This window comes from Salmo salar, chromosome ssa20 (assembly GCF_905237065.1).
Source record: "Salmo salar chromosome ssa20, Ssal_v3.1, whole genome shotgun sequence".
NCBI lineage: Eukaryota > Metazoa > Chordata > Actinopteri > Salmoniformes > Salmonidae > Salmo > Salmo salar.
In genome coordinates, this window is record NC_059461.1 from 37699206 (window position 1) to 37711567 (window position 12362).

Consider the following 12362-nt stretch of genomic DNA (forward strand, 5'->3'; position numbering starts at 1 on the left):
GAGAGAGCGGAGGAGCGGGGTGACGTGAGAGAACTTGGGAAGGTTGAACACCAGACGGGCTGCGGTGTTCTGGATGAGTTGTAGGGGTTTAATGGCACAGGCAGGGAGCCCAGCCAACAGCGAGTTGCAGTAATCCAGACGGGAGATGACAAGTGCCTGGATTAGGACCTGTTATGCCAAAAGGATGGAATGCCCCTTTTGCCAGAGGGCTTATAAAGGATTCCTAAATAATTAACATATCAGACCAAAACATGCCGGGTTGCTGCCGGTGTGTAAAGTGGTTCTATCTGTACCCTGAATAATCAACCACTAGACCAGTACATTGCCGGGTTGCTACTGGCATGTAAAATGGTTTAAAACTACCAGACCAGCATACGTGCAGCACGAGCTGAATATGTGACAAATAGTTTAAAACTACAAGACCAGAAAATGGTGGGACCCTCTGGAACTCGCGAGTGAAGAGGATAGGGAATATACCGGAACATTCAGTCTGCAGCTGTTTAAATACCAGTAGCCTAGTAAACTCGACCGAGGACCACCGTGTATGTACCTTTGATGTATCCAGTCTAACGAACACTCAGAGACAAAGAAAGCCTTCTACAACTACTAAGGACATTGTGACCTCTGGTGAACAACCAGAGACTTGCATCGAACTACTCGCTGTAGACGGATTGAGTGGTTTCAACAGAGAGAGACAACAAAGACATACAAGCGTAAATATAAACATTACAATTATTTTTGAATGAGCGGTCGTTCATGTGTGTCACGGTTGTCGTTGGGAAAGGAGGACCAAAATGCAGCAGGTATGTGGTTGCTCATCTTGAACTTTTATTAACTCAATGAAACACCAAAATAACAAAACGAACTCACGATCAACGAAACAGTCTTCTCAGGCTCACACATGCTAGACAATAAACAATCTCCCACAAAACCTACACCAAACTATTACCCATATATAGGACTCTCAATCAGAGGCAACGAGGAAGCACCTGCCTCCAATTGAGAGTCCCAACCCCCCCATTAACCTAACATAGAAATACACTCACTCGACTAAACATAGAAATACCTAAATATAGAACATAAACCAAAACCCGGAAATAATAAATCAAACGCCCTTCAACAAACACACCACCCCGAACCACATAAAACAAATACCCTCTGCCACGTCCTGACCAAACTACAATAACAATTAACCCTTATACTGGCCAGGACGTGACAATGTGCAAAGTGTTCACATTCCCATGAGCATAGGTTTCCAACTGTATGTATGATGTATTTCCCGCTCTTTATCTGTCCCCACCCCCTCTCTATTGTGGAAGAAGCTGTCATATCGGGTTAGTCCACTAGGGACTTTTCATTGCATTATGTTAGTAATCAGTTCAACATATAATCTATCCTGTATGTGTGTTTATGTAATTCTGTGTGATCAGTTAGTTAGTTAGTTAGTAAATAAATAAATAATTAATTAAGCCAATTTGTGTATCGCTGAATCATCATTTAGACTAGGGTTCGTGCAGATTTGAAATCAATGACGTTCAGAATGAGACTGATATGAGGTAATAAATGATTGATGGATGACTGGTATGATAATGATATTCCGATATATTCTTGAGTTAATTCGGGAAATGGTAACTCATTAAACAAACTTCCGTGGTGCCCCAAGATTGCTAATGAGTTAATTGTTACATGATTAATTTAATCACGTAATAGTTAAACCTAATTAACCTCTCTAGGGTCGGTGGGACGAAATCGTCCCACCTACGTAACAGCCAGTGGAATCCTGTGGCGCGTTATTCAAATACCTTAGAAATGCTATTACTTCAATTTCTCAAACATATGACTATTTTACACCATTTTAAAGACACGACTCTCGTTAATCTAACCACACTGTCCGATTTCAAAAAGGCTTTACAACGAAAGCAAAACATTAGATTATGTCAGCAGAGTACCCAGCCAGAAATAATCAGACACCCATTTTTCAAGCTAGCATATAATGTCACATAAACCCAAACCACAGCTAAATGCAGCACTAACCTTTGATGATCTTCATCAGATGACACACCTAGGACATTATGTTATACAATACATGCATGTTTTGTTCAATCAAGTTCATATTTATATAAAAAAACAGCTTTTTACATTAGCACGTGACGTTCAGAACTAGCATACCCCGCGCAAACTTCCGGTGAATTTACTAAATTACTCACGATAAACGTTCACAAAAAAATAACAATTATTTTAAGAATTATAGATACAGAACTCCTCTATGCAATCGCTATGTCCGATTTTAAAATAGCTTTTCGGTGAAAGCACATTTTGCAATATTCTGAGTAGATAGCCCGGCATCACAGGGCTAGCTATTTAGACACCCACCAAGTTTAGCCCTCACCAAAGTCAGATTTACTATAAGAAAAATGTTATTACCTTTGCTGTTCTTCGTCAGAATGCACTCCCAGGACTTCTACATCAATAACAAATGTTGGTTTGGTTCAAAATAATCCATAGTTATGTTCAAATATCCTCTGTTTTGTTCGTGCATTCAAGACACTATCCGAAGTGTAAAGAAGGGTGACGCGCATGACGCGTTTCGTGACAAAAAAATTCTAAATATTCCATTACCGTACTTCGAAGCATGTCAACCGCTGTTTAAAATCAATTTTTATGCCATTTTTCTCGTAAAAAAACGATAATATTCCGACCGGGAAAGCGTGTTTACGTTCAAAGAGAGAGAAAATAAAAACATGGGATCCCCTCGTGCACGAGCCTCAGTCTGATGGTCCACTGATAGACCACTTACCAAAGGCGCTAATGTGTTTCAGCCTGGGGCTGGAATTACATCATTCAGCTTTTTCCCGGGTTCTGAGAGCCTATGGGAGCCGTACGAAGTGTCACGTTACAGCAAAGATCCTCAGTTTTCAATAAAGAGAGCCTAGAAGCCCAAGGAATGGTCAGAGAGGGCACTTCCTGTACAGAATCTTCTCAGGTTTTTGCCTGCCATATGAGTTCTGTTATACTCACAGACACCATTCAAACAGTTTTAGAAACTTTAGGGTGTTTTCTATCCAAAGCCAATAATTATATGCATATTCTAGTTACTGGGCAGGTGTAGTAACCAGATTAAATCGGGTACGTTTTTTATCCGGCCGTGCAAATACTGGCCCCTATCCCCAACAGGTTAATTGATTTTATAAAATAACCATCATCACATTAATGATAGTCACGTCACGACATATGTAATGGTGAATTGATAGACAATCAAACTAACAATCAAAGGGAAAACAGTTCACACAATGAAGTTATGAAACAAGGAATGCACACAAATTGTCAGAAAGAGTGCATTCTGGAGAGAGATGTGCCTTGTGCATCTAAGCCCTCCTTGACTCAACATTTGAAAATTATACCCAAGACACATTATCTTCACACATACCGTAGGCTTAAGGAATACTCTCTCACACAAACGGTGTCATGTCCAAAGCAGTAGCCATTTATGGAGAACAAATGCAATGGAAACAAATGCAATTTAACTTATTTTCTCAATTTTATAACATTTCTTGGTGTGCAGAGGCAAATACCCTCGCAGCATGCATGCCTTACATTGCCAATGCCTGTCTTAGAGTGATGGACTTTGCCATCCCCGTGGCCTCCGCAATGGATTAGTCAGTCCACTGAGATGGGCACGAATCAGACAGGTGTCTCGTGTGCCATGATTAAAAAAAGGTATTTTTCGACTGCTCAACTAAAGAAATCTCAGTCGACCACCAGCCTATTGACCAAACAATCGGCCACTCAACTAAATAGGGTCAGCCCTGAAGCTGAGATATCTGCCACCTTAGTGTCAGAAGGGGGGAAGGAGAAGAGAAGTTGAGTGTTGTCCGCATAGAAATGATAGGAGAAACCATGTGAGGATATAACGGAGCCAAGTGACTTGGTGTAAAAAGAAAAGAGCAGAGGGCCTACAATCAAGCCCTGGGGGACACCAGTAGTGAGAGCACGTGGTGCAGACAGATCCTCTCCACGCCACCTGGTAGGAGCGACCTGCCAGGTAGGATGCAATCCAGGAGTGTGCAGAGCCTGAGACAGCCAACCCTGAGAGGGTGGAGAGGAGGATTTGATGGTTTCAAGGGCTTTGACTTCTTAACTTCTTGCGGATCAGTGGGACGGTAGCGTCCCATTTTGAAAACTTCCGGTGAAATTGCAGAGCGCCAAATTCAAATTAAATTACTATAAATATTAAACTTATGAAATCACAAGTGCAATACATCAAAATAAAGCTTAACTTGTTGTTAATCAAGCCGCCATGTCAGGTTTCAAAAAGGCTTTACGGCGAAATCAAACCATGCGATTATCTGAGGACAGCACCCAGCACACAAATGCATAACAAATAATTTTCAACCAGGGAGTTGCGACACGAAAGTCAGAAATAGCGATATAATATATGCCTTACCTTTGAAGATCTTCTTCAGTTGGCACTTCAAAAGGTCCCAGTTACATTACAAATGGTCCTTTTGTTCGATAAAGTCCTTCTTTATATCCATAAAAACTCAGTTTAGCTGGCGCGCTTCAGTCAATAATCCACTCGGTTTCCCTCCTTCAAAATGCATACAAAATGAATCCCAAACGTTACCAATAAACTTATCCAAACAAGTCAATCAACGTTTATAATCAAACCTTAGGTACCCTAATACGCAAATAAACAATAACATTTAAGACGGAGAATTGTTATTGTCTTTCCCGGAGAAAAATACCAAAGAACGTGCTCTCATTTACACGCTTGGAAACACTACAGCCAAAATGGGAGCCACCTAGAAAAACTACAATTTCTGGCTCATTTTTCCAAAAACCAGCCTAAAACTCTTTCTAAAGACTGTTGACATCTAGTGGAAGCCCTAGGAACTGCAATCCGGCACGATTTCTCCGTGCCAGCCATTGAAATCAGTGGTAGGATGATATTTTTTTTGGGGGGGGGAATCGTTTGTCCTCGGGGTTTCGCCTGCCATTTCAGTTCTGTTATACTCACAGACATTATTTTAACATATGCATATCCTAGCTTCTGGGCCTGAGTAGCAGGCAGTTTACTTTGGGCACGCTTTTCATCCGGACGTCAAAATACCGCCCCCTATCCCAAAGAAGTTAAACATGGCAGAAAGCTAACACAATATGATGCTCTGTAACCTTATTAATTCAGCTGCTTACTTAGATTACTAGCAAGTCAAGGGGTCGCGTTAACACCGAATTCTGTGTTTTTCACACAAGAAAAAAATAAAACGCATAAGAAATATCTTGCTGTGTTTTGTATAAACAGATATAAAATGCTTCTTATTGGAATTTCTGGTCAGCATCAGACTCATTTTGTGCTTCAGCTGCACTTTTCCACTTGGATGAGAATTCATGAAATGGCATTCTATCAGCAGACAACGCTCTAGAAATATGATGGACATGCATTGTTTTCGCAAAAAATACCTTGCTTTTTCATTGTAAGCTCATTTTACTTGTCATCTGATGAAATTTAAGCTATTTTTTGGCCAAATGTGTTGCACTAATGTGTTTTCTTTGAAGGAAAACTATAGTTGCATGTCCCTGATCACTCGATTGAAGCAAAAAAAACACTTGACTTGACTTTCAATATAAAATGCGACCCCTGTCAATACACAGCTGGACTCACCTGCTCCCACTTTCTCCCGATGTACTATTTATAAACAAACTGTCTAAGCTCTGGGGAACTACAGTAAGCTTCATAATGTAAAATAATGTGACAGGTAAAATGAAGAACGATCTGCTTTATCTCCTAACGTACTGCACAAGTTGACTGCAGGTATTTACTTAAAAAGTAGCTACAAATATTACAATTTATTGAAAAAGTTGAATGAAATAGTTTAAACAGTATTGATAGTATTGAAAAACCATCCCGTGGCTATTTTCAAATACCCCGGTATACGGTAAATATGGTATAGCGCCCAAGCAACAAAAGAAGCATACATTGAATATCCCTTTGAACATGGTGAAGTTATTAATTACACTTTGGATGGTGTATCAATAACTCAGTTGCCGGAGAGGAAGAAAATTGCTCAGGGATTTCCCCATGAGGCCAATGTTGACTTTAAAACAGTTACAGAGTTCAATGGCTGTGATAGATGAAAACTGAAGATGGATCAACACCATTGTAGTTACTCCACAATACTAACCTAAATGACAGAGTAAAAAGAAGAAAGCCTGTACAGAATACAAATATTCCAAAAACATGCGTCCTGTTGGCAATAAGACACTAAAGTAAAACTGCAAATGTGGCAAAGAATTTAACCTCTATTGGGTAGGGGGCAGTATTTTCACGTCCGGATGAAAAGCGTGCGCAAAGTAAGCCACCTGTTACTCAGGCCCAGAAGCTAGGATATGCATACAATTGGTAGATTTGGATAGAAAACACTCTAAAGTTTATAAAACTGTCAAAAGAATGTGAGTATAACAGAACTGATATGGCAGGCGAAACCCCGAGGACAAACCATCCCCCCCAAAAAATTCAGCCTACCACTATTTTCAATGGCTGGCACTTTTATTATAAGGCGAAGTCCTCCCAGATTGCAGTTCCTAAGGCTTCCACTAGATGTCAACAGTCTTTAGAAAGAGTTTCAGCCTGGTTTTTGAAAAATGAGCCAGAAATTGTAGTTTTTCTAGGTGGCTCCCATTTTGGCTGTAGTGTTTTCAAGCGCGTGAATGAGAGTGCATTATTTGGTATTTTTCTCCGGTAAAGACAATAACGATTCTCCGTCTCTTAAATTGTATGGTTTATTTATGTATTAGGGTACCTAAGGTTTGATTATAAACGTTGTTTGACATGTTTGGAAAAGTTTATTAGTAACGTTTGGGGTTCATTTTGTATGCATTTTGATGGAGGGAAACTGGGTGGATTATTGACTGAAGCACGCCAGCTATACTGAGTTTTTATGGTTATAAAGAAGGACATTATCGAACAAAAGGACCATTTGTGATGTAACTAGGACCTTTTGGAGTGCGAACAGAAGAAGATAATCAAAGGTAAGGCATTTTCGATATCGCTATTTCTGACTTTCGTGTCGCACCTGCCTGGTTGAAGTATGTTTTTCATGGTTTTGGATGCGGGGCGCTATCCTCAGGTAATCGCATGGTGTGCTTTCGCCGTAAAGCCTTTTTGAAATCTGACAGAGCGGCTGGATTAACAAGAGGTTAAGCTTTATTTTGAAGTATTACACTTGTGATTTTATGAAAGTTAAATATTGATAGTTCTGTAGTTTGAATTTCGCACTCTGTAATTTCCCCGGATGTTGGCCAGGTTGGGACGCTACCGTCCCACCTGCCCATAAGAAGTTTTAACTTTATGTCCTGAATACAAAGTGTTATGTTTGGGGCAAATCCAACACAATCCATCACTAAGTACCACTCTTTATATTTTCAAGCATGGTGGTGGCTGCATCATGTTATGGCAAGGACTATAGAGGCTGCATCATGCTTGTCATTGGCAAGGACTATAGAGTTTTTTTTAAATAAAAATAAACGGAATAGAGCTAAGCACAGGCAAAATCCTAGAGGAAAACCTGGTTCAGTTTGGTTTCCAACAGACACTGGGAGACAAATTCAACTTTCAGCAGGACAATAACCTAAAGACAAGGCCAAATATGCACTGGAGTTTCTTACCAAAATGACATTGAATGTTCCCGAGTGGCCTAGTTACAGTTTTGACTTAAGTCTGCTTGAAAGTCTACGGCAGGACTTGAATATGGCTGTCTAGCAATGACCAACTTGACAGATCATGAATACTTTTTTAAGAATAATGTGCAAATATTGTAGAATCCAGGTGTGCAAAGCTCTTAGAGACTTACCCAGAAAGACTCCCAGCTGTAATCACTGCCAAAGGTGATTCTAACATGTATTGACTCAGGGGTGTGAATACTTATGTAAATTAGATACTTCTGTATTTCATTTAATACATTTGCAAAAATTCCTAAAAACATGTTTTCACTTTGTCATTATGCAATATTGTGTGTAGATGGGTGAGAAAATGTTTGAATCAATTTTGAATTCTGGCTGTAACACAACAAAATGTGGAATACGTCAAGGGCTATGAATACTTTCTGAAGGAACTCTATATCTTTTCATACGTGCAATGTGAATGCAAGAGACAAGTTGGAATGTCTGACTGAAATACGGGACAAATCAACATTTTTTTTTCTAAATTAGTGGTGTTTGAATTTGTTGATAAAATGCGGGACATGATTGTTTGGTTGCGGGACAAAGGGCCAAAATGCAGGACTGTCCCGCACAATTCGGGACATGTGTTCATATTAACCACAAAAAAAATCCTGTCACTATTAGAAATGGAATCCTGTCATTGGGAGTGGACTACAGTATAACCTACGCAGTCTCACCTCAATCTGTTTGTCCTTAAAGACAGAGCTTATGCTGTTGTTGAAGGAAGCCCCAGAGAACATGGAGGTCACAGGGTACGTCAGGTCGAACACATTCTTGAAGATGGACCCCATGCCCTAGGGATGGAGAGGGGAGAGAGATACATTACAGTAAACTTCTCTAATGCATTTAACCCAGCTCCTTGAAATTTATTTGACATATTTAAAATATATAGTTGTCTCAGCCACTGGAGTACAACAATACATACATAAAAAATCATCAAAAATGCTAAACACAGTCTACCGACTTATTTTCATTGTGGTCCTGTACCTACTCACCATGGCCCACTCGCGAGCGCGAACCCTCATACGGCTGCTGCTCTTCTCCTCAGCGTACAGCGCCCCCATCAGGGAGCCGATGGAGGTGCCACCCACCATGTCCACAGGGATTCCAGCCTCATTGATCGCCCGCAGGATGCCAACTTGAGAACAGCCCCTGGATAGAGGAACACAGACCACGGTTACAGATTCCAAAAAATGACACTGTACAATAAGCACAGTCAGTGTGTGAGTAGTAGAAGGGGGGGTGTTCAGCCTAAGAAGCCTTTAGTGGACATTCAAGTAGAGCAGTATTTAGGGGACTAGAGTGGGTGAGTAGTACCCACCTTGACCCAGCTCCTGGACATGCCAGAGCAGAAAGGAAAGAGAAGCAGAAAGTAGACAAGACAGACAAAGGCCATCATCAAAAGACAGGCCTCACAGAAACACAGCAAGGGAGACAGAGGAGAGAGGAATGCAGAGCAAACAGAGCACTAAGAGCACTATACTATAAATTTAAAGTTAGGCAAAAAACGTGGAAAAACCATTACATGGGATTAAATAATTGCAGAGTTGTAACAATCTGCAGCATATAAATCATTATATGACTATTGCAGATTACATATCTAATCAGCTTCAAAAGTCCTACTGATGGTGCTGCATGTTCATGAGCATGTTACACTGGAGTCTGAGGTAAAGAGAGAGTAGCAGTACCTAGCACCCCCTCCCCCTAGCACCAGGGCGATGGTGTTGCCTGTCAGTACTCTGGCCAGACGGCTGAAGTCAGAGTGGCAGTCCGGAGGCTTCTGGAAAGCACGCTCGTACATCTCTCTCTGAGGATGACCACACAGGACCACAGCAGGAACACAAGACCAGAGGTAGAGGGGAAGAGTCTGCAAACTAGTGATTCATCCCAATTGGCACCCTATTCCCTAGTACACTACTTTTGAGTGCTATGTAGTACTCTATATAGGAAACATGGTGCCATTTGGGAAACAGACTAGGTCAAGGCTGTCCTTTACAGGCTTCTTTCTGAGACCTACATCATATGAGCAGTGAAGCAGATTGAACCAAGACCAAGAAGTAGGTTGAATATTCCCTAGTGAGAGGAGCTGGGATTATTCTGGCTGAGGTGTGTGTGTACCAGCTTGGACACGCTGCTCTTGGAAAAGTGTGTGTGTGTGTGCGCTTGCGTTGCCTGCCTGTGTGTCCCTGTGTGTGTGTGTATATATATATATATATATATATATATATATATATATATATATATATATATATACACACACACACAAGGTACCAGTTTAGGCAGGCTCCTCTTGGAGAAGACCCTGTGTGGACAGGAGAGGTGCAGGTGTTTGGAGATCCAGCTCCTCATGTTGAGCCAGTCAACAGTGCCCTGGGGCGGGGGACCATCCTCCCTGTGCAGCAGAACCAGCTGCTTCTGTGCCCGCACAGCACTGCCCTCCAGCATCCGCTCCAACTAGGGGACAGAGGCCACAGCACAGGGACAACAGGGTCATACCCACAGTGGAGTTAAGGTTGTTTTCCAAATGGCACCCTATTTCCTATATAGGCCACTACTTTGGACCAGAGCCCCATAGCCATCTGCAACACATCCCAAGTCATTATGTCCCTGACAGCTGGGTGGAAATGTTATCTGGAAATACAAATAGCTGTGAAACTCTAAAGTCTTCTGTCACAAGCTGCATCTCACACAACGTCCTATCCATCATGTAATAATAAACTATTGGACCAGATCCACATGTGTTCAAACATTCAGTAGTAGCTTTATAAGAAGTACACTATATAAGAGGGATTGGGTGCCCATCAATATTATCCCTTCATAGCAATCAGACAGCAGAGAATGAAATAGTCCAAAAGCCTGTGGAGTTTGAAATATGATCACAAGCTATTCTTTTCTATGGGTATCATGATGAAGAGACTCAATGTAAGACCGTATGCCTGCTCCTTAACAAAACAGAGTGAGGGTAGAAAAGATACGAAACGTGTATTTAAAAAAATCATGAGCTTGCCTTGGGCTCAGTTTCAAAATATCACCTTTTTTTTATATGACAGTTGTGTGTGGAAAAAATATTCTTTGTATTTTATTCGTTAATATTCCATTATATTCTTACTATAAAATATATGGGTGTTGACTGTAATTAGGGTAGGTGTGTTTTGTCTGTTTAAATGAACAAAATAACATGATTTCATTTGGATGATGCCACCATGGCTGCACATGGCGGCATAACATAATTAAGCTCAAAATATTCCATTCTGTTCATTTGAAAATGCATTTCATTATTCTTTGAATGTTTCTTAAAACAAATGAATAATGGATTTCTTTTGATGGTGTATATTTGAACTTCTACTTTTAAAAATCCACCTCTCCAAAAACAAGTTTCTCACCGTTGCCGCCTGCTATAGAACCCCCTCGGCCCCTAGCTGTGCTCTGGACACCATATGTGAACTGATTGCCCCCCATCTATCTTCAGAGCTTGTACTACTAGGTGACCTAAACTGGGACATGCTTAACACCCCAGCCATCCTACAATCCAAGCTTGATGCCCTCAATCTCACACAAATTATTAATGAACCCACCAGGTACAACCCCAAAGCCGCAAACACTGGCACCCTCATAGATATCATCCTAACCAACGTGCCCTCTAAATACACCTCTGCTGTTTTCAACCAAGATCTCAGTGATCACTGCCTCATTGCCTGCACCCGTAATGAGTCAGCGGTCAAACGACCTCCACTCATCACTGTCAAACGCTCCCTGAAACATTTCAACGAGCAAGCCTTTCTAATCGACCTGGCCCTGGTATCCTGGAAGGATATTGACCTCATCCCGTCAGCAGAGGATGCCTGTTTTTTTTTTTTTAAATGCCTTCCTCACCATCTTAAATAAGCATGCCCCTTTCAATAAATTTAGAACCAGGAACAGATATGGCCCTTGGTTCTCCCCAGACCTGACTGCCCTTAACCAACACAAAAATATCCTGTGGCGTTCTGCATTAGCATCGAACTGCCCCCGCGATATGCAACTTTTCAGGGAAGTTAGAAACCAATACACACAGGCAGTTAGAAACGCCAAGGCTAGCTTTTTCAAACAGAAATTTGCTTCCTGCAACTCAAACTCTAAAAAGTTCTGGGACATTGTAAAGTCCATGGAGAATAAGAACACCTCCTCCCAACTGCCCACTGCACTGAGGATAGGAAACTCTGTCACCACCGATAAGCCCACTATAATTGAGAATTATCAATAAGCATTTTTCTACAGCTGGCCATGCTTTCCACCTAACTACCCCTACTGCATTCAACAGCACTGCACCCCCCACAGCTACTCGCCCAAGCCTCCCCCATTTCTCCTTCTCCCAAATCCATTCAGCTGATGTTCTGAAAGAGCTGCAAAATCTGGACCCCTACAAATCAGCTGGGCTTGACAATCTGGACCCTTTCTTTCCAAAATGATCTGCCGAAATTATTGCAACCCCTATTACTAGCCTGTTCAACCTCTCTTTCGTGTCGTCTGAGATTCCCATAGATTGGAAAGCAGCTGCTGTCATCCCCCTCTTCAAAGGAGGTGACACTCTTGACCCAAATTGCTACAGACCTATATCCATCCTACCCTGCCTTTCTAAGGTCTTCGAAAGTCAACAAACAGAT

General features: G+C 41.4%; 1 protein-coding gene across 1 annotated transcript in view; it reads right to left on the bottom strand.

Annotated features, from left to right (window-relative positions):
* The window catches only part of LOC106580549 (patatin-like phospholipase domain-containing protein 7), a 33206-nt gene that overhangs the window by 6588 nt on the left and 14256 nt on the right, over positions 1-12362 (bottom strand). Inside the window, 4 exon segments of the mRNA XM_045703284.1 lie at positions 8397-8513; positions 8715-8871; positions 9408-9526; positions 9991-10173. Coding sequence (XP_045559240.1) covers positions 8397-8513; positions 8715-8871; positions 9408-9526; positions 9991-10173 — 576 coding nt within the window.